General features: G+C 37.1%; 1 protein-coding gene across 5 annotated transcripts in view; it reads right to left on the bottom strand.

Moving 5' to 3' along the window:
* STK3 (serine/threonine kinase 3) overlaps nt 1-22,712 on the bottom strand; it is a 309,832-nt gene that overhangs the window by 218,668 nt on the left and 68,452 nt on the right. For all 5 annotated transcript variants that reach the window (XM_027973184.3, XM_042254446.2, XM_060393931.1 and 2 more), the window contains one exon: nt 19,618-19,732. In XM_027973184.3, the coding sequence (XP_027828985.1) occupies nt 19,618-19,732 (115 nt within the window). The remainder of the gene's footprint in view (nt 1-19,617; nt 19,733-22,712) is intronic.

Here is a 22,712-nt window from a genome sequence, read left to right as displayed (position 1 = left end):
ACTTTTCATCAGTTCAGATAAATTTCAAAATCATAAGTTTATATTGAAAATATATAGAAAGAAAAGAAAAAATGGAGAAGATATGCTTTTATACAGAAAGAAGTAAAGTAGGATTTAAGTTCTAAGATGAAAAACACTCAAACCACAGCTAACATGTCTTTTAGTAGTATCTGTCAAGAATCCTTTCCAGTGAAAAATTTTATCGAGAGTACTTCATTTGTGGATTTAATTAGGTTATCATCAATTCAATACAGATTTAATTTTATTTCTGTCACTACACAAATGGGGCAATGTCATCTTAAAATCATTTGAATCATATTTAGACTCTAGTTTAAAAAAAGAAAAAAGAAAAAGGAGGGCAGGAAAGAGATAATAAACCATGAATGAAACAGTCAGTAATCAGAGATGGAAATAAGACTTTATAGCTGAGCTAATACATTAAAAGACGGAAGTCTACATCTGGTTTCAATACTGGTATGAATTCATTGGCAAATTTAAAAAGAATCCCATTGTACAAAAACAAAAAGATGGTTTTGATAGGCTTTAAGTCCTCTGGTTACTTTTGTTTCTAGAGTCGTATGATTAGTATAATAATATGATACATTTAATATGTCACCATGTATATGGTTTTGATAAAAATGCACCCACCAACGTGTCTCAAGGGCATATGCACAAGCTGTTTTAAGATACTCGTAGTGCCTTAATGTTTTTACACTAGTAAAAACAAATTCAAGGGAGGTTTTGAAAATTCATACAAAATTAAGAATTTTATTTTTCTAAAAATAAAACAGACACTCTTAGCTAAATTCTATCTTTCTTATATAATTATCTGTGCATATAAAATAATATGTTGGGGCTTCTGGTTCAAGATGGCAGAGTAGAAAGACGGGCGCTCATCTCCTCTGGCAAGAACATCAAAATCACCACTAGCTGTTGAACAACCATCGACAGGAGGACACTGGAACCCACCAAGAAAAGAAACCCCATGTCCAAAGACAAAGAAGAGGCCAGTGAGACAGCAGGAGGGGTACAATCACAATGAAATCAAATCCCAAACCTGCCAGGTGAGTGACCCACAAACTGGAGAACAATAATACCAAAGAAGTTCTCCCACTATTGTGAAGGTTCTGAACCCCACATCACTCTTCCCAGCCTGGGGATCCAACAAAGGGACTGGGAATCCCCAGGGAATCTGAACTTGAAGACCAGCAGGATTTAATTATAGGACTTTCACAGGACTAGGGGGAAACAGAGACTCCAGTCTTGGAGGGCACAAACTCTTAGGCACATCAAGATGCAGAAGAAAGGAGCAGTGACCCCAGAGAACACTGAACCAAAACTACCTGCTGATGCTGAAGGGTCTCCTGTGGAGGCGTGGGTCGGCAGGGGCTCACCCCAGGGACAGGGGCACTGGCAGCAGTAGTCCAGGAAGGTTTCCCTTGGCATAAGACCTCTTGGAGGTCTCCATTAACTCTACCATAGAGCCCAGAGACCCCAGGGCTGGGTCCCCTCAGGCCATACAACTACAAGGGAGGGAGCACAACCCCACCCATCAGCAGATATTTGGATTAAAGCTTTACTGAGCAAAGGCCCTGGCCACCAAAGCAATTCCCAGTTTTTCTCACCACCAGTCCCTCCCATCAGGAAGCTTACACAAGCCGCTTAGCCTCCTCCATCAGAAGGCAGACAGAAGAAGCAAGAAGAACCACAGTCCCACAGCGGCTAAAACAAAACCACATTACAGAAAGTTAATCAGCATGAAAAAGCAGAAAGTTATGTCCCAGATGAAGGGACAAGATAAAACCCCAGAAAAACAACTAAATGAAGTGGGGGTAAGCAACCTTCCAGAATAAGAACTCAGAATAATGATAGTGAAGATGATCCAGGATCTCAGAATGGAGAAGATGCAAGACGCAATGTTTACCAAAGACCTAGAAGAACTAAAGAACAAACAAACAGAGATGAATAATACACCAGAAGGAATCAGCAGCAGAATAACTGAGGCAGAAGAACAGATAAATGACCTGGAGGACAGAATGGTGGAAATCACTGCCACAGAACAGAATATAGAAAAAAGAATGAAAAGAAATGAAGAGAGCCTAAGAGACCTCTGGGACAACATTAAACGCACCAACAGCTGCATTATAGGGATCCCAAAAGGAGAATAGAAAAAGAACCTGAGAAAATATTTGAAGAGCTAATTATCCTAATTTCCCTGAAAATTTTCTGAAAATTTCCCTAATATGCAAAAGGAAATAGTCAACCAAGTCCAGGAAACACAGACAGTCCCAGGCAGGATAAACCCAAGGAGGAACACACTGAGACACACAGTAATCAAACTGACAAATATTAAAAACAAAGATAAAATACTAAAAGCAACATGGGAAAAATGACAAATAACATACAAGTGAACTCCCATCAGGCTATCAGCTGATTTCTCAACAGAAAATCTACATGCCAGAAGGGAATGCCATGATATATTTAAAGTGATGAAAGGAAAGAACCTACCAAGAATACTCTACCCAGCAAGACTCTCATTCAGATCTGGTGCAGAAATCAAAAGCTTTCCAGACAAGCAAAAGTTAAAAGAATTCAGCTTTACAGCAAAAATCAGCTTTACAACAAATGCTAAAGGAACTTCTCTAGGCAGGAAACACAAAAGAAGGAAAAGACCTATAGAAAATAAACCCAAAACAATTAAAGAGACGGTAATAGGATCATACATATTGATAACTACCTTAAATGTAAATGGATTAAATGCACCAACCAAAAGACACAGACTGCCTCAGTAGATAATACTTGTGCATGTATGTACTTCCACTTACCACATCACTCTGCTTGACTCCCCAAATCGTATGTAATTATTTCATATTGTTAGGTTAATCATGTTCCCATGATGGCTTACAATTGTAATTATCTTTTATTTTTTTTGTCTGGCTATTGACTGTGAAAACTGGTAAACATCTTTTACTATTGTGATTATTTATCATGACTAATCAACAGAAAAATAGCAGAATGTATATCACCAAAACTACCATTTTAAAAAGAGACCTGTAGTCACTTTTTAAACCCAGATGCATGTCAGAAGTAGCTTGGAATTTTTTGAAAAATAAAACAGTAAGAATAATGCTATATATAGTACTTACTATTAAGGAGACAAACCTTAACATAGACATAGTTCCCCTTTCATGTGCCACAGACAGATAACTATAGATATTGTATTATCAAATTTCAAGTTTTAACTTGCACCTTGAATTTTCATAAAGTTGTGAAAACTATCTGAGCAAAACTCACCAATGTAATCCCTACATAGTCTTTTAACGCCTGCATCAAACCTAATCTCTTTCAAAAAAGGACCCTTTATTCCCAAGTGAGGATTTATCTGTCCAGTGATAACGACAACACCAACAACTTACACTTACTGAGTATTTACCATACCTGCCACATTACAGGTATCATTTCATTTAATACCCACACACCACAACAGATGGTAGGCACCAACAAAAATTTACTGAGAATCTGTTATTCTGCCCTTGCCTTCATGGTGCTCATAATTGAGAGGGAAAGGAAAGGAATAGGAACAAATAATTAAGATATCAAGCAATGCCAGGTACAATAAGATTAGGTACAGGAGCATTCCAGGACAGCAGTGTCTAAGGTGATTATAAGAACCAATACTGCATCAGAACTAGTACTCTTAAAGTAAAATCCAAACCACACACTTTAACCCTCAAGGCCTTGAACGATACAGTTCCTGTAGCCCTGACAATCTCACCACACCACTCTCCCTATTCAAGGCAGTCTTCACAGAGGAGGAGACTTTTGAGCTGCCTCTTGAAGAATGTACGAAGTTTGTCAGGAGACCAAAGAGGAAAACAAATATTAGGTATGTGTAAAAGAAACGGGCACAAAAATGAATGAAGTCTAGTACTGGTTCTTTGTGTTCGAATGCAGCAGGTATGGGAGAATAGTGCAAAATGGCAAAGGTAGGTTCGGGTTAACTCTGCTTTATGTGCCTACATATTTTTAAATGAAAAGATGGTACGATCATACCTGAACTTTTAAGAAGGAAACTGGACAGTAGCCTTCATCTAAAGGCTAGAAGCAGAAAAGCTACTGTGGAGAATGTAATAATAAAGTCATTTATAGTAGTAGCAGTAGATTTGCAGCACCAGCTAAGAGATAAATAAACTTGCTTAAAATTCCAATGGATTTTTTTAACTTCTTATTTCATGTTGGAGTATAGCGGATTAACAATGCTGTGACAGTTTCAGGTGGACAGCAAAGGGATTCAGTCCTACATATACATGTAACCATTTCTCCCCTCAAACTTACCTCCTATCCAGGCTGCCACATGACACTGATCCGACCCCCCTGTGCTATACAGTAGCTCCTTGATGGTTATCCATTTTAAATACAGCAGTGTGTACCTAGTCCATCCCAAACTCCCTAACTATCCCAATGCATTTTTTTAGTCAAAATTTCTAATTTTAAGATGAAGAGATGCCAAAGCATGCAGTTAAGCAGGAAGCCACTGAAAGCAAAATCCAAAATCCTTTCATAATTCAAACTGAAATTGCCCCTTCTCAAAAAAAAAGAAAAGGAACTGTCACCTGAACATGCCCTCTAACCTAGTACTTTCATTTCTCAGAATGTAACCAATGGCCAGAACCAATGGTACAACAATCAGTTCAGTTCAGCCACTCAGTCCTGTCTGACTGCAATCCCATGGACTACAGCCAATACATACCTACAAAAGTTTCCTTCAGCTTTGATTACAATGTAAGTTGGAACTCATTTTATCCAAAGTACTGAAAAAAACGCATTCTGGTACATACACACAGACCTATATACTGATATGGGAATATCTCTGAGATACATCAAAAGTTGAAGAAAAAAAAATTTCATCCTGGCTGGCTCACCAAGAAAAAAAAAAAAGGAAAAAAGAAGTTAAAAAAAAAAAAGCAAAGTATAGAACACCATACATGTAGTATGAATCTCTTGTTTAAAACAAAATATGATTAAAGATCTAAATGTAAGGCCAGAAACTATTAAACTCTTAGAGGAGAACTTAGGCAGAACACTCGATGACATAAAGCAAGATCCTCTATGACCCACCTTCTAGAGTAATGGAAATAAAAACAAAAATAAACAAGTGGGACCTAATTAAACTTAAAAAGCTTTTGCACAGCAAAGGAAACTACAAACAAGGTAAAAAGATAACCCTCAGAATGGGAGAAAGTGATAGCAAAGGAAACAACTGATAAAGAATTCATTTCCAAAATATACAAGCAGCTTATACAACTCAATACCAGAAGAGCAATCAAAAAGTGGGAAAGGGACCTGAAGAGACATTTCTCCAAAGAAGACATACAGATGGCTAACAAGCACATGAAAAGATGCTCAACACTGCTCATTATTAGAGAAGTGCAAATCAAAACTACAATGCGATACCACCTCACACCAGTCAGAATGGTCATCATCAAAAAGTCTGCAAACAATAAATGCTGGAGACAATGTGGAGAAGAGGGAACGTTCTTGCATTGCTGGTGGGAATGTAAACTGATATAGCCACTATGGAAGATGGTATGGAGACCCCTTAAAAAGCTAGGAATAAAACCACCATATGACCCAGCAATCCCATTCCTAAGCATATACCCTGAGAAAACCCAAACTGAAAAAGACACATGGACCCAATGTTCACTGCAGCACTATTTACAAGAGCTAGAACATGGAAGCAACCTAGATGTCCACCAACAGATGAATGGATAAAGAAGCTGTGGTACATATACACAACAGAATACTACTCAGCCATAAAAAGGAATACATTTGAATCTGTTCTAATGAGGTGGACAAAACTAGAAGCCCATTACACAGTGAAATAAGTCAGAAAGAGAAATATAAATATCATATACTGACATATATATGGAATCTGAAGAGATGGCACTGATGAATTTATTTTCAGGGCAGCAGTGAAGAAACAGACACAGAGAACAGACCTATGGACATGGGAGGAGGAGAGGAGGGAGAAGAGGCGATGTATGGAGAGAGTAACAGAAATTTACAAGGCCATGTGTTAAACAGATAGTCAATGGGTATGACTCAGGGAACTCAAACAGGGGCTCTGCTACAGGCTGAAGGGTGGGGTGGGGAGGGAGATGGGAAGGAGGTCTGGGAGGGAGGGGATACGGGTGTACCTATGGCTGATTCTTAAAAAACCACAAAATTCTGTAAAGAAATTATCCTTCAATTAAAAAATTTTTTAAATGCATGCACTGGAAGAAGCCACAACAAACTGGTAACTGACATCTCCTCCAGGAAGTAAAACTGAGGGATGAGTGAGTAAATGCTAAATTCCTCTTCTGTACTATTTGGGATTTTTACAATGTGCTCCTATTACCTTTTTCCCCCTTTATTTATATTATTAAAATGGAAGGCATTTATACATTTTGGTTAAAGGTATAAAGAATTATACAATACAATTTTAAAAGAGCTTCATCTAAAACTGTTAAAATTAGATTTGCTACCTTAGGAGCTAAATTTCCATTTTTCTGAAAAAAACTAACTTACATTTCTCAATTTCCTAAAATTAAATAATATTTTACTAGATAAGACACAATGATCTTTTAATGTTTCTCTAATACTACAAGATATCCACTATTTCAACAAATATAAAATTCTTAAATCAGTGATAAATCATCAAAAACTAAATACTATCTTTTTAAGTTTCTGCCTTAATAGTAACAAAATACAATTTACATTTGTATAGAACTTGGCAGGTTACAAAATGCTCTTATACTCATCATCTTTGTTCCTCACAAGAAAACACTGAGGTAGGTAAGGCAAGTAATATGATATTAGGTCCATTTTAGGATTAGGCATCTGAAGTTAAAAGGAGTTAGTTACACGGTGTATCCGGGGTCACAGAGCTAACATGTAACAAGCCAGGAACTGATGTCTGGTCTTCTGATGCTACATGCAAGGGTCCTTCCACTAAACCACATCATTCCAAATAACCACTGTCACAGTGTGCTAAGGGGTCAGGCTTATGACAGGGAGGGAGAGCTCACGGCAGGTCTGGCTGTGACAGGCAGTCTGCCAGGAGAGGAACGTACAATATAAAAATAAAGTGCGTGAAAGTGGGCCTGACTTATGAAAGGGAAATAGAACTGGGAGAAATGCCAAGAAGTACAGCAACTAAGGTGAAGACTGGGCAGCTTACCAATTAGGGAAGCCAAGGAAATACCTTTGTAGGTTTAATTTACTTAGTTAAGGTAGAAGAGCAAGACTACTGGAGGGACTATATTGCAATGTGGAAAGATCATAAAGAAGTGTTTATAATTCAATCAAAAGATTTAGAAAAAATGTCATGGACTGTGATGCGTACGATGTATTTAATCAGAGTTAAGATGTGGCACGTGATTGGTATAAAAAACTCTCCAGGTCTGATCCTACAGTGCATGGTCATTTTAAGACTGTGGCCTGGAACTTTTAAGAAGCATGTGTGAAATAACTTAGAACTCAATCTCACTCTATAGGAGACACCAAATAAGCAAGAATTACTTTCCACACAAAAGGATTCACTCTTCTAAGATTCTAGCATAGAACTGAACAGCAGTACCTGTTTAGGGAGAGAAAATCCTTGTCAGGAGAAGGGGCCAGGGACACCAGAACTAAAACCAGGGTCAGGTCACCATGGTCTAAATGAAACCATGGATCTGTAATCCTGAAAAGCAGACTTATATGAATTCTTAGAGCAAACACTTATTACTGACCCAGCAGAAGCAGGCTCCTTGAGATACATCATCCCAGCTGTCCCTTACTGTGACAAAGGGGAGAAAAGGTTGAGGACCCCATAGTTTTAACCCTGAATTTCACCAGATACCTCCTGTAATACTTAACATTCATTTTGGAAGTTATTTTAGAAGGGTGTGTTTGTGTGTGTTTTATTCTTGGTACATTTAGTTTTGATTTTAGGTTTGAGAAATACATAGAAATCCCTGTTATTTTTGTCATTCTAACATTCATTCGCCGTTCTCCTGCTAACATACCCTCATTTCCCTTGAGGGAATCACTATTTCCCCATCTTCAGACCACACATTTCTAGCAGTCAATTCCATCCCTGCTCCGGGTCAGACTGCATCACACTCCAGTGGCCACAGAGAAAGGCACCTGACCCATTCAGAAGCAGTGAGGTACAAGACTGCTGGAAAGGTATAACCAAGCAGCCGTCTTGCCACTATGAGGCAAGAGTCTGAGAGTAGAATCAAAACAGAGGTCAAGCCATGCATGAAACCAGCTCTGCAAAGATTTTTAGTTATGTGAGTAAATAAATTCCCTTCTTGGCTCAAGCCAGTTTGAAGTGAGTTTTCTATAATTTATAACCAAGAGCTGAAACCAACGTAGTAAATTTCAAGTAGATACCAAAAAAGTGGGGAGGTTCCTGGTAAAGAGGTTTGTACAAAGCACAAATCACTGATTAACTCTAGAACTGCTATAGGTTACTCCAGATATTTAACAGTATGAAGTCTCTGAAGCTGATTTCTATTTTCTGCCCCCAAACAAAAGGGCTACAATAACTGGAGGTGGGAAAAGTAGAACAAATAAGCCTTTTAAAAGGAACAGGAAGGCAAAGTCTCCTTTTTGCCTTCATTTTTCCGAGTACCACCTGCCCCAGGCAATAAATGTTTACTCCAAATTAAATTAACACTGCATTTAGATATCTCATTTTATAGAGCTCTTCGAATGTTTCAGCATTATTAGTTTTTACGACATACATGTTACATCTATACACAATGGTGACCAAAGCCTCTTGCTGAAAATCAATGGTTTAGAGAAACTTGAGGAGTTAAGTAGCAATTTCTAAAATACCAAAATTTCAAAAGTAATTCTTAAGCTTACATGTAAGGCTTTATCTGAACATCCATGAAGCTTCAGATTCCAACTGCTTTACAATCAAAATTTCTCCCCCTCTTACTCCTTCTTTCTTGAGGAAAATAATACATACATTTAATGGGGCTGTTAGGTATTCAACATGAGGAAAACACTGGAAAAAACAACAGAGCAACTCAGTAACTCCTTCCACCCCTCACCACTCTATCTCATCCCACCCAAAAAAGGGAGTGTTGAGGGTATAAAATAGCCAAGGTTTTAAACAATAAGAAAATTTATGAGATTCTTTCAGAAAAACACAAATCTGCTCAATACAAAGTATGTACATTAGAAAACATAACTAGAATATTTTAGCGATTATTATATACAAAAAAGCAGAGAGAGGTTTTCTTTCATGAAATCTGGATTGCAGATGTCTGGCAAAAAAAAAAAAAATTAATAATCTATCACAAAGTCCCACAACTAGTGATTCAAAATGAAAGCTTTCACTACTTACACCATATGTAAATATACATATATACTCGCTGCTTATAATCCCTTGATCTGAAGAGAAAGAGAACTGATACTCTACTGTGAAAATGGTCAGTGGGCAGACATTTAAAAATCCTTTCCCACATGAAAAGATTCCTGGAAAAGAGATCAGAAGACAACAGAAAAGCACTCAGTATATATGGAGTTGTAAAGCCCGTATGAACTGGTATCTGTTACACAAAGAGGGAACGTGCAACAAAGTGATTAGGGAAGTCAAACATGAATTAGCCCAATAACACAGGCAAGCATAAACCCTGAAAAGAACTTTATGCAACAGAAAGCCATACATCTCAAAAAGATGTCTATTATTAATCATGAAACAATACCCAACTTTGAAGCTCCAAGTATCAAACCTTAAATCAGTAAGAAACTGGTATGCCTTCACTGAGGGGGAGAAAAAGTTTGACAGAGTACATAATGACCATCAAGGCAGAATATATATTTTTTAAATGCAAACATGTTATCAAAAAGTCTATTATGTACAAGGCATTAACTCTAAGGGCACTAAAATAAAATATTCCAGTATATTCTGAATAGCCACTGTCTGATTCTATTAAACAAACTTTCACTGTACCTAAAAATGTAAGCTCTACCTCATGGAGCTTATGCACCTCTCTTGAAAATAATTCAAGGCACCAATGGTGAACGCTAAGATTCTGTACTTGGTTCCATAGTCTCCTGTACTATTCTACTCAAACACATCATCTGACTAATGTTCACAATGCAAAGACATTTCCATCCGTATCAGTGAGAAGGCAGGACAATGATGACAATATCGATCCAAATACATATAGGACTTTTTATGTACCAGGGACTGTTTCTGCTGCTGCTGCTGCTGCCAAGTCACTTCAGTCGTGTCCAACTCTGTGTGACCTCATAGACGGCAGCCCACCATCCCTGGGATTCTCCAGGCAAGAACACTGGAGTGGGTTGCCATTTCTGTCTCCAATGCATGAAAGTGAAAAGTGAAAGTGAAGTCGCTCAGTCGTGTCCGACTCTTCACGAACCCATGGACTGTAGCCTACCAGGCTCCTCCATCCATGGGATTTTCCAGGCAAGAGTACTGGAGTGGGGTGCCATTGCCTTCTCCAGGGACTGTTTCTAGCACTTTACAAATGTCTAATCTTCAAAACAACTCAACGAAGTAGGGTGGTATTCTTATCCCATTTAGCAAATGGAAAAAATGAGTCACAGAAAAGCTAAGAAACTTGCCTATGTTCATACAACCAGTATGTAGCAGAGCCACAATCCAAGACAGTCTGGCTCTACACTCTATGCTCTTCACTTTTACAGTTCGATTCCAGCAGTCGGCTATAACTTCAACCTTTTCTTTCCCTCTAATCTATTTTACCACTCTATGATTCAGTTGCTTGTCTGGAAAAATGGGGTTAACAACTGTTCTTACCTTACACAGTCGTTCAGTCCTTACACGAGGATTAAATGCAACAGTCTATATAATGTGCCTGGCACATACCTGTATTATAGCAATGGTTCTCAAAATACCTATCAAATGTCTGTTGCTGGAGTTGAGAATCACTGTCATAACACTAACAGTAAGAATTTACCAAAAAGTAAACACCAAAAAGTGTGTCCTTCACACTTCTCAAGTGATGCCTAAATAAACCTGACTTTCCCAACAACTGCCATTATAACAAGTCCACCACAAGCCTTCAGGAAAATACACATACAGACAACTTAGGAACTGCTTCTTCAGTCTGGAACTTCCTCTCCATTACTTTGTGTTCCCTCAATGCCCCCTCCCCAACTCCCACCCAATCACAGAAACATAGTTCATTCTGGTAGAAGCAGACACTAAAAAAATTTCTCTCATACACCAAACTGGACATGTACTGTGTTTTAAGACACAAACTTTACTTGGTATTTTAACAGCATTTTCACCTGCACATCAGGGGACGGGTGCTCTGAGAGGTTCCAACCAGAATGCTACTCTCAGTTTGCCTTCACCAAGGAGCTGCAAAACTATGGAGACTGAAAGAACAGCAGCAATTCTTTCGTCCAGGGTCTAGTGCTCATCAACATTTAAGTTTGCTCCTAACTTTTTGTCGTGACAACAGTCTGGGACATTTCTCACCATTCAGTTGTGTTAGGGTTTCTCTTAAGGTACAGATAGAAGAGGAGATCCAGCCACTGGATGGAGCCCATGGCACTTTCATATTCAACTTGACAACACAGCATCAAATTGTACTCCTCAAAGTAGCTGTATTAATTTAAACGCCTAAGGGTATGACAGTATCGATAGGGAGGTGGGTAGGAAGAAAGAGAGAACATACCACTGATTCAGTTTCAAAACCAACCTGAATTTGCAATTTGTTTAGTTCTCTGTCTTTCGGCCTTCTAAATTCCCATTAAACTGAGAGAAAAAAAATTTAATAAATAAACTGATAAAAGAATCAGCAAAGGAGAGTATAATAAATTTGGAAGCATTTCTATGAAGAGTTCACAGGCAAGAGCAGGCAAGAAGGGGTGATTAACAAGAAAACACCAAGAGGGTTCAAGTTAGAACCACCAGGCAGAGAAGGTAGGACAGAGAAGAGAAATGGGAAAGGTAGGCTAGCTTTTCCCCAGGAAGTGACAAAAAGAAAACAGAACAAGAGTGAGCTCCTCAGGCCTACTTTATACAGAGATTACATGCATCCTGGTATTCACCCCCATGTCCCAGAAAAGGCAGGGGAGGGGAATGGCTAAAGAAACTGAACAAACCACCTCTGTAGGCACTTCCTCCTCAAGCCAGATACCAACCAGTTCATCTCAACATTATACCTGCCAGGCAAAAAGCATCATCCCAATGTTTCCAATGAGAGCTAGTCAGCCTTTCTGGCGGTCATCCTGCCATGGGGAAGAATCAGGGTCAAGCAAGTGAAGCAATAACTTCAGTAGAAATACAGATGATTCAGGAAACAGAAAACAACTTTTTTCAAAACTTATTTTTCTTAGAGTGATTAGGAAAGATCATACATCCATGTCTCAAGCATCAAGATGTTGCAAAACAGAAATAACCAAAAACAAAAGAGTTCTTATAAATTAAAATATAACTGCTGAAATAAAAAGTTCAGTTAGAAGAGTCAGAAAATAAAGTAGAAAAAGAAAAACAAAAGGAGACAGAAAACCTGGGAGGAAAAAAAAGAATAAAATTCAGGAGATTATAGGGCCGAAATTATCAAAGAAATTTTTCCAAAGCCAAAGAAAGAAGTTTCTATATGAAAGCAACTACTGAGTGCTAAGCATAACTAATAAAAAGGACTCATACTTAGGCACATCCTCATGAAATATCTTGATCCTTATTCAACATCAGAGACATAAGAATAAAGAAAAAAGTCTAAAAAGTTGTGAGGTGGGAGGAAACCTAGAAATGAATAAGACTCTGACAGGCATTAGCCACCTAGAACATTAGCAACACTGGCTGCTAGAAGATAATACAGGAAAGCTACCAGAGCTCTGAGAGAAACTCAGTTTCAATGTAAAATTCTACACAGGCTACTATCAACCAAGTTTGAAAGCAAAACAAAAGCAGTTTCAGACACAGAAGGACTCAACTAGTTGATCTCTTAATTTTGTATCCTGAAGAAGATAGTTTAGGGAAAACATAGAACAAGAGTGAAAAGCCAAGGAAATAGGAAATACACAAGAAAATGGTGACAGTAACCCAGGAGTCCAGGGAAAAGAAATTCCAAGACTGCAGCTGTACAGCAGACCTAAAAAGCAATGAGTCCACATGAGAACAAGAAATCAGGAAGACCCAAAGAATGTGTTCTCAAGAATCAAATAAACTCCAGGAAGTAGATAAAATGAGTAAGAAGCTAGAAAACATTAGTGAAATGATAAAGATGGCATATGCTACTTCTTCCAACATGAAAAAAAAAGGGGGGGCTACAAAAAATCACGGTCCTAGCATAGATCCTGGAGAAGGCAATGGCAACCCGCTCCAGTACTCTTGCCTAGAAAATCCCATGGATGGAGGAGCCGGGTAGGCTGCAGTCCATGGGGTTGCTAAGAGTCGGATATGACTGAGTGACTTCACTTTCACTTTTCACTTTCATGCACTGGAGGAGGAAATGGCAACCCACTCCCGTGTTCTTGCCTGGAGAATCCCAGGGATGGGGGAGCCTGGTGGGCTGCCGTCTATGGGGTCGCACAGAGTTGGACACGACTGAAGGGTCTTAGCAGCAGCAGCAGCAGCAGCAGCAGCACAGATCCATCAAACTAATACATGACAATGATTTTGAGCAATTAAGTGTGAGGAAAGTAAACCCATTTAAACAAGATGCTGGGAACATTTTCCTTCAGGTGATCAAGGAACATGACACTGGACTTTTAAAGATGAAAATATAATTCTAGTATATCACTGTTTCCTCTTCCAAGATGTCCTTTGCCCTCTCTTCTCTGAGTCATTCATTCATGCATTTACACATACAACAAATATTTGCTCAGCATCCTACACATCAGGCACTGTCCGAGGAGCAGGACAGAGCAGGCAACAAAGAAGACAAGACCCTGCCCCTGGGAGCCTGACTCCAGTGACAGATGAGTCCTCTTCCAAGATCATGTTAAACGCTTCTCTCTCCTATGAAGCTTTCCTTGAAATTCCATGTTAGGCTAAGCGCTTGCCTTGTACTTTCCCTAAAGAACTCCAACTCTTTACAGAATCGAATTTAGCTTTGTACATATGCATTACCTTAACCAGTCTGCAAACAATGCAACAACAGGAACATTTCTTAAGAATTATTTGTACCTCTAACACACAGCACCAGGCCTAGATCAATAAATGTATTTTGAACCTTTCCATTCAGCCAAAATGTAAATAAAACTGCCAAGTAAAATGCAAAGCACTGTACCAATGCTAATTATTATTTAATAGATGAGGAAGCTGAAGACCCAGATTATAAAACTTGTTTCTGTTAAACCAAAACTAAAATCCAAAGTGCTAGGTTGAATTAAAATAAGTGGTCAAATAAAAAGCTGAGTCAGAGTGGGAGAGACCAACCTTAGGCCTTTTCTTAGAACATTTCCAAATACACAACAAACATCTAAGTTGTAGACTCTATTTCTTCCATATGTCAATGCATAGCTTAACAATTATGTAAAGATCATTTTGAAAGCCTCTAATCAAATATATAATCTATATTTAAAAAGCTTCAATTTCATAGAATTGTCTATTTTTACTTTGCATAAATGCATAAATACTTGAAATGCATGAATGTTCAGAGGCTAAATGCATTTAACATAAAATATATTGGTTTTTTAAATGTCCTCACAGGAAAACCTTCAAAATTATTGCCATAAATATTTTATTTATTCCCATAATTACTGGACTTTTTATTCTTTTTAAACTTGTAAACACTAAAAAAAAAAACCTGAAATGATTACATTAACTTCCAGTAATAACAACAAAAGGCATATTTCTTTTTCATCAGCCAAATGAGGCCTATGGTTTGAGTTATTGGGATATACATTTGCAAAAATAAGCAAAAAGTTTAATTTACATAAATATAACTTCTATAAAAATCAGGGAACTAACACGACAGATCCTGTTATTTCACACTTTCATAGGTTACTGATAAGCACATGTACTTTGTTTGGTATACGATCATATCTGTTCAATAACCCACATTATTAATACTGAATAGTAGTAGCTATGAAAATTACAATTTACCTATAAAAATACAACACTAAATAGATGAGTTAGATTGTCTATATTCACAGAAGAAGCAGTCATGGAACTGTTCCTATTTCAGTTCAACAAACATTTATCAAGGTTGCTAGATGCCAGTAGCTATTCTAGGCACTTGTAATAGTTTCACGATGACCATATAAAAATTTCTGCCCCTGAGAGGCTTATAGTAGGGGAAAGCAACTGCTGAAACTTTTCTCCTAAAGACTAAAAGCTGACTAATAATTAAATGTGATTTCCAAGTACAGGATAGCCACAGAAAGGTTATCCACATATAGGTTTCAACAAACTCTAGTTTTAAATATTATTTTTTAAAAAGTCACTTATTAAAGATACATAATACCAGGACATGAGTTGTGTGTTGTGGGTCTGATCACAGAATCAGGAGTTTAACTTACATATACTTATTATAGATTAACTTACATATAGTATTAACTTATAAACCAAAAGGTTCAAAAACACTAACCAAATAGTGATTTCTCCTCTAAATGCAACTAGAAGACTCAAACTTTTATCACCCACTGAAATATAGCAAAGTTTCACCTTCATTCTCCCTCTAGCATTACCACTATTACCCAAACTTCCATTCGTTATTGGCTCAACTGCCAACAATCCAATCTCAAAACTCTGCTACTCAGGCTCAGTTCCAATCACTGAGAGCTCTAGTTAACCCTCAAATTTAATTCTATGCTTTTATCTTTTCCTAGGTATTTCCCAACGGAGAAGGCAATGGTACCCCACTCCAGAACTCTTGCCTGGAAAATCCCATGGATGGAGGAGCCCGGTAGGCTGCAGTCCATGGGGTCGCGAAGAGTCGGACACGACTGAGCAACTTCACTTTCACTTTTCACTTCCATGCATTGGAGACAGAAATGGCAACCCACTCCAGTGTTCTTGCCTGGAGAATCCCAGGGACAGGGGAGCCTAGTGGGCTGCTGTCTATGGGGTCACACAGAGTCAGACATGACTGAAATGACTTAGCAGCAACAGCAGCAGCAGGTATTTCCCAAAGAAAATGTCAGGGCATAAAACCTCTAAAAGAGATTTTAGAAGTTAAATTTCTAAAAGATTTTGAAAAATTTTGAAATTCTTTCTTTAATATCTATGCTGACAATAAGATAACTGTTTTTTTGACTTTTAAAATATGTGAAATACTCATAAAACTACTAGCAAAGAAGCCTGCAATGTAAGAAAACACCACTACCAACAATAATAATAAAATGCAAAAGATAAGCACAAAAAATAAGTAAAAGAGTCAATACACAAATGACAAGATGCTTAGTCTATCCAGCAGTCAAAATGTGTAAGATAATAACAGTAAAAATTACAAAATAATGGCAGCTAGAATTTATTGTGCTCTTATGTAAGAGTGAATATGCAATAAATACTTAACTAATTCACTAATCAACCAATTACCAAACAGATAAACTACCTGGGAAAATAGGGAAAGTTTCAAAGAAGAGGTGATAACTGAGCTAGTCCTTCATGGATACAAACTCACTAGGCAAAGACTAGGGGTAAGGAGAAAGACTCAAAGGTGGGGGAGCAGATGAGGCAAAAGCATATACCGAAACACTAAAACATGAACCCAGCCTTTATTCTAGGAACCCACTCTTACTGTGAAGCTGAAGTAACAAGTTATAAAACTGCACAGAGAGGACGGAGGTAATATACAAACAGTTTTATACTTCAGGCTAAAAACTTAACTTTTTTTAAAGGTATGTAACTTCACCAGATTTTTTCTCTATCTTTAATTTTTAAAGAACTATTTGATCATAAAAAACAAGAGCACCTATGACATCTCTTATATGTGGAATATAAAAAGAAATACAAATGAATTTACTAGCAAAACAGAAACAGACTCACAGACTTGCAGAACAAGCTTACGGTTGCTGGCAGAGGAAGGATCAGGGAAGGGACAGCTGGGGAGTTTGGAATGGGCATGTACATACTGCTATATTTAAAATGGATAACCAACAAGGATCTACTATATAACATATAGAAAAGTCTGCTCAGTGTTATGTGGAGGGGAGGGGGGCTTGGGGGAGAATGGGTGAATCCCTTCACTGTTCACCTGTTCCCACAATGTTCACAGCATTGTTAATCAGCTATACTTCAATAAAAAAAAAAGAAAAAAGATAGCAATAGAACTGAAAATCAAGAACAGTTCATCCCTAATGAGATTTCTTTCAAAGACAAGAATAATTCTACACAAAGGGTGTTAGGTGGTTTTCCAAGAGTCAATCCTCTTAAAATAAATAAAAAATGTAAAAGAAATTGCCAACCTAGAATTCTTTACCCAGCAAATATATCATTCAAAAGTACAGCGAGAAAACATTTTCATACAAGAAAAAAAAAGAGAGCGATTTTATTACCATCATGAGGAAACACTAAAGAACACTGTTCAGGCAACTGAGAAATGCAAAAAAAGAATAAAGAGCAAAAACAGTATAAATTTAAACACCATCAAAAATAATAAGAATTATTATTTAAACAGCCTTGTGCTGTTTAAAATGTACACAGAATTACAAGAAACAACAAAGCGAGGAACAAAAACCCAAACAGCATATACAGCCTAAAAGAAAATTTTCTGTACTCTTAGGAAAAGACTGATTGTTCTGTGACAATGAAAACAATTAACTACTGGAGTGAGTGTTAACAGGTCAAGGATGACTGTTTCACTTGTCACATTTTTTGAAAGCCATGCCTCTGAAATTCAAACAATCAAGATTATCATTCCAGTGAACATTCCTTAAAAAAATCAAATATTAAACAGGATGATAACTATCCCCCACACTCCAACCTTCATAACAATGGTACTTTTTTAAAATAATACATAAATGAAGGAAAAGTAGCATAAGTAGTACAGAATATTTTTGAGATTTAACAGGAGCTGCTCTCAAGAAAGAACATATGTACAGCTCTTCAGCCATCTCATGCAGTTCTGGATTCCTTTTTGTATTTGGGAATCAGACCCTTCCATACTTCCCCAGGACCAAGGAAAACCAACTTGTGAGAATAATAATTAGACTATTTCAAATGTATGATCTCCAAACATGTTAGGTGGAATCTGCCTTTTAAAAAAAAGTGCAAATAGGGTAAAATCCTTCCTTTGATAATTGGTGAAGGAGATACCTGAGAATAATTATTCCATCCAAATCTACCTTTTAGAACTATAGTATACCTTCATGGTTTCTATTTCTTAACCACAGAAATAAAGTATTTTTGGATACTTAGAATACATAAAAGGCTGTATTCTTCCTATGGACTCAAAATGGTAACATTAACATTTAAAATAAATAGATTTTCCATTTCATACAGTATTACTCCGTATTTCTACTCAGTAACTTTAAATACCAAATGCCCTGAGTTTAGCCCTGAAATGGTTTTAAGACACTTCCCTAACTGGAGTATAATTATTTTCAATTAAAGCATTGTTCTGCCATTCAGGAGTCATCTGATTTACATAAATGTTAGTTAAGCACCATAGAAATTCTAAAATATATAATTAGAATGTCACAAATCACTTAATCCATTCTGTCAAAACAGGGATTATTCTAACTTCTGTTTCACTTCATTTAAAAGAAAACCTATTTACTTTATTTTCTCTAACAGAAAAAAAAAATTAGTAGGATAAACTTACAATGTATTTCCCCAATCAAACTTTAAAATGATTCTGGTTAACCACAAATTGACTCAAGTAGTCAAGTATTTTTCCGAATGTATTTTACTGAAACATGTCTGACAACATGTAATAATGACATGTAGTTACTGGGATACTGTTTCACAGAATTACAAATTATTTCACTGATTTATTATTCTTAGTCATTCACAGATTTTAAAAAGGTCACTTTGGTCTTGTAAACTATCCAGGTTAACTAGGTGCATTGCTAGGCTAAAGTAAACAATTTTGTAAATAGCTCTTTTACTTAGGGTTAAAACATAGCCATAAAATTTATCACTAAATAACACATTCTCACTAAGCTGAATTTAACAGAAAAAAAAATTATAATTGAGCTCTATTAATTTCAAACATCCTGAGATATTTGGGGAAATAAGACAAAAATTGTTCTTCAGTTATTTTTAAGATTCAGAAACATAATACTTCAACTGTTTATCAACCATAGATTATAATGCAAAAAAACTTATGATAAAGAAACAGCATAAATACTACAAAAATAAAACTCTAGCTATAACTTACTGAACTCAAGTTAATAAAGAAAATGCAACACTGATTCCAGATGAAGAGGAGGAGTGCCGTGGTGGTTTCTCGGTGACTAAACCAAAAATTATCCTAATAAATGGATTAAACAATCATATGACTCCTGTATTTGCCACACAAAGATCTGTGACTAATTCTCACACCTCATACTAGATCCTTTTACACTGTGAAGTCTTTTCTTTTTTCACACTAATATTTTCCTTGTAACAAAACACTATACAGTCAGCTTCTAAAATATGAATCTTTAGAAATGAGATTGGCAAAACAATTTTAAAATACTTACTGTTTTGTTTCGTAATCTAATTATGTCTGAGACAGAGCCAGCTCCACAGTACTCCATAACAATCCAGAGGTCTGTGTTCTTAAAGTAACTGCCATAGTATTTTACAACATACGGGCTAAAGAAAAATATATAGACAATTAAGTTCGGTTAATTCTCAAAGAAAATTATTTCTTAATACCAATGCAAAGTATTTTCAGCATTTCATAATGTTCCAATAAGTAAACTTAATGAGTAAACTATTATACATGGAATTGTCTCTATGTAGGGTACACCAACTATGTATAATTAGGCTTTAATTCATAGATGAAATTTAACAGGATTACAAACCAGAGGAGGTCCAAATGTTCTGAGTGATTCCCAAGAAAATAAAGCTTTGTTTTGGCAAAGGACACACTATTTAACATAAGGAACAAATGAAAATATTTTACTTTAATTAAAGCATTTTAAACATAAGACTTTAAAGGATTTTATATCCAGTCAAATATTAACACTCAACTTTGTATTTCAATAAGGCCCCTCCAATTTTTTTAATTCTCTTTTATTCTGACCTTTAAAATCCTAGAGGAAAATAATAATAATTTTTTTGCTTTAAATTCAGATAATTAAAGTTACTGACAATTTAAGATATTTCTGAGATGAGGTCTTAGGTTTTTTAGAGTAAAATAAACTATGTTTATAGCCAAGGTGCTTTTAGGAAGACTTAGAATGGGGCAACTTCACTTTCCCTTTTCACTTTCATGCACTGGAGAAGGAAATGGCAACCCACTCCTGTGTTCTTGCCTGGAGAATCCCAGGGATGGCGGAGCCTGGTGGGCTGCTGTCAGTGGGGTCACACAGAGTCAGACACAACTGAAGCGACTTAGCAGTAGCAGCAGCAAATGGGGCAAATGACCATCACATTATTAAGATATGCTATGTACAGTGATGTGTAAAATATCCTGTCCAACTCAAAAAGGCAGAATATCAACATTCACAGACTAAATAAAAAGATGAAAAATATAAGGAAGCATAAAGGAGTACACAGCTTAAATACTACAAGAGCCCAAAGGTGGAAGTGACCATGGAGAATCACGCTAGAGGACTTTGCAGAAACAGTGGGATTTGAATTATGGAGGGAAAAAAAAAAAAACGTTAAAACTTCAAGATATGGGTGTAGAAGAGAAATAAGAACATTTGGAAAAGATAAAGACCATGAGCAAAGGCACAAAAACAGAAGGGGAAAAAACCAAGGATGACATGTTTGGGGGACAACTTATTCAACAGCTATTTCTACAGAGAAGCAGCTATCATGAAAAGTGGCATCAGTGTAAGATAAATAAGACACAGGAATCAAATAAGAAAAACAGAACAATAGAGAATGGAAAGTACTGTAAAATACGACATAAAAAAACTATCAAAAGAACAGATTAAGAGAATTCGGTCAGGGAAAGACTTCTCAGTAAAGCCTTTGCAACTTTAGCTGTCTTGAAGTCAAGGGCAGAGCTGACTGGTTGGAGCTTAAACTGAAACAGGCACCTACAGGGCTAGACTTCAGTCCCGTTTTATCCCTACTGCTCCTCATTCTCTCTTGCACAGACTTACTTTGGTCTCCTTGTAGTTTTCTCCCCCATTCTAATCTATGTTCCATATAGTTGACAGGCAACTTTCCTTTAAAACAAAAGTAAAAGCTAACCATGTTGCCTTCCTGATTTTAAAAAACCTCCAATGACTCTCCATTACCAAAGGGAAAAAGAACTGCTTCACATCACATACAAGACCTTTCAGGATCTACCTCTGCTAGGTGGAGGGACTGGAAAGTATTACCAAGAGTTCATAAATATTCACTAAAACATTCAAAAGCACTTCTTCACAAATGAATCTAAACTACAGAGCCAGAACTTTAACTGATGGGAAACACAAAAAAGCATTCTTGACATACGCTTCCTTGGGGTATGACTGCCTGCGTAGAAACTTCCATAGGAACTACTGCTCTTATACCTGGCTGTACATCAGAATCACCTGTGACCCAGGTCCCACACCTTAGAGCTTCTAACTAAATACGGCTCTTAAAACCTCTACAGGTGACTTTGATATACACCCACAGTCAAGCCTCACTCCAGAAGATAGACAGCATATCCTTCAGAGAACTTCTTTAAATAGTAATTTTCTTTTTCGAAATCTTGAAAAGTGTTAACAATGCAGTCAAGATTATGTTCACTGAAAAGCACACAGAAAATATATATTTTATCTTGCAATCTACACTAAGAAATCAGCAACTCTAAGGGTAGGATTGACAGCTCCTACAAAAACTAGAGATTCTAAACTGGGCAGAAACCTAAAACGGCAGCTCCATCTCTTGAGGGATGAGTCAAGGCAACACCTTTGGGGAAAGGTAAAATTATCTTCAAGTGGCCCATTCCAATACACAGTCAGTCAGATGGACCAAAGTCCAACAATTCTACATCATTAAAATTGGCCTCAATAATTTTAACCTAGAAAAAATATTTAAGCAGATAGAAACAGCCATCTTAAGGACACATACTCAAATCCAGTTTCTATCATTCATCTCGGCATTCATTCACTGACCCTCAACTCAAGCCAAGCATCAGACCACATTAACCAGACAGACACAATTCTGCCTCTCCTACAGCACAAAGTAGCCTGAGATACTCAGGTATTCCAGAAGCAAACCAACAAATAAATATGATTACTAACTGTGGTAAGAAAAGGAGTGCTATGAGACAAACTGGATGAGACTTTATTTTGCAGTCATTATTTCTGCTAGTAAAACTGTCCCTAGTTCATGTGAAAGAATGGAATAGTGCAAAGGAAGCTGTAGAGGAGAGTCTGAGCCCCTGATCCTCCATAACTGCTCACTTATAAGTAGCATGAGGGCTTCCCTGGTGTGAACCAGCTGGTAAAGAATCTACCTGCAATGCAGGAGACCTGGGTTCACTCCCCGGATTGGGAAGATCCTCTTGAGAAGAGAACATATACCCAGTCCAGTAAGTATTCTGGGCTGGAGAATTCCATGGACTGTATAGATCATGGGGTTGCAAAGAGTCAGACACGACTGAGTGACTTTCACTTTCACACACTTTCTACGGTAGCCCCTG

Source organism: Ovis aries, chromosome 9 (assembly GCF_016772045.2).
Source record: "Ovis aries strain OAR_USU_Benz2616 breed Rambouillet chromosome 9, ARS-UI_Ramb_v3.0, whole genome shotgun sequence".
NCBI lineage: Eukaryota > Metazoa > Chordata > Mammalia > Artiodactyla > Bovidae > Ovis > Ovis aries.
The sequence above is the reverse complement of the archived record's forward strand: the minus strand, read 5'-3'. Positions and strand labels throughout refer to the sequence as shown.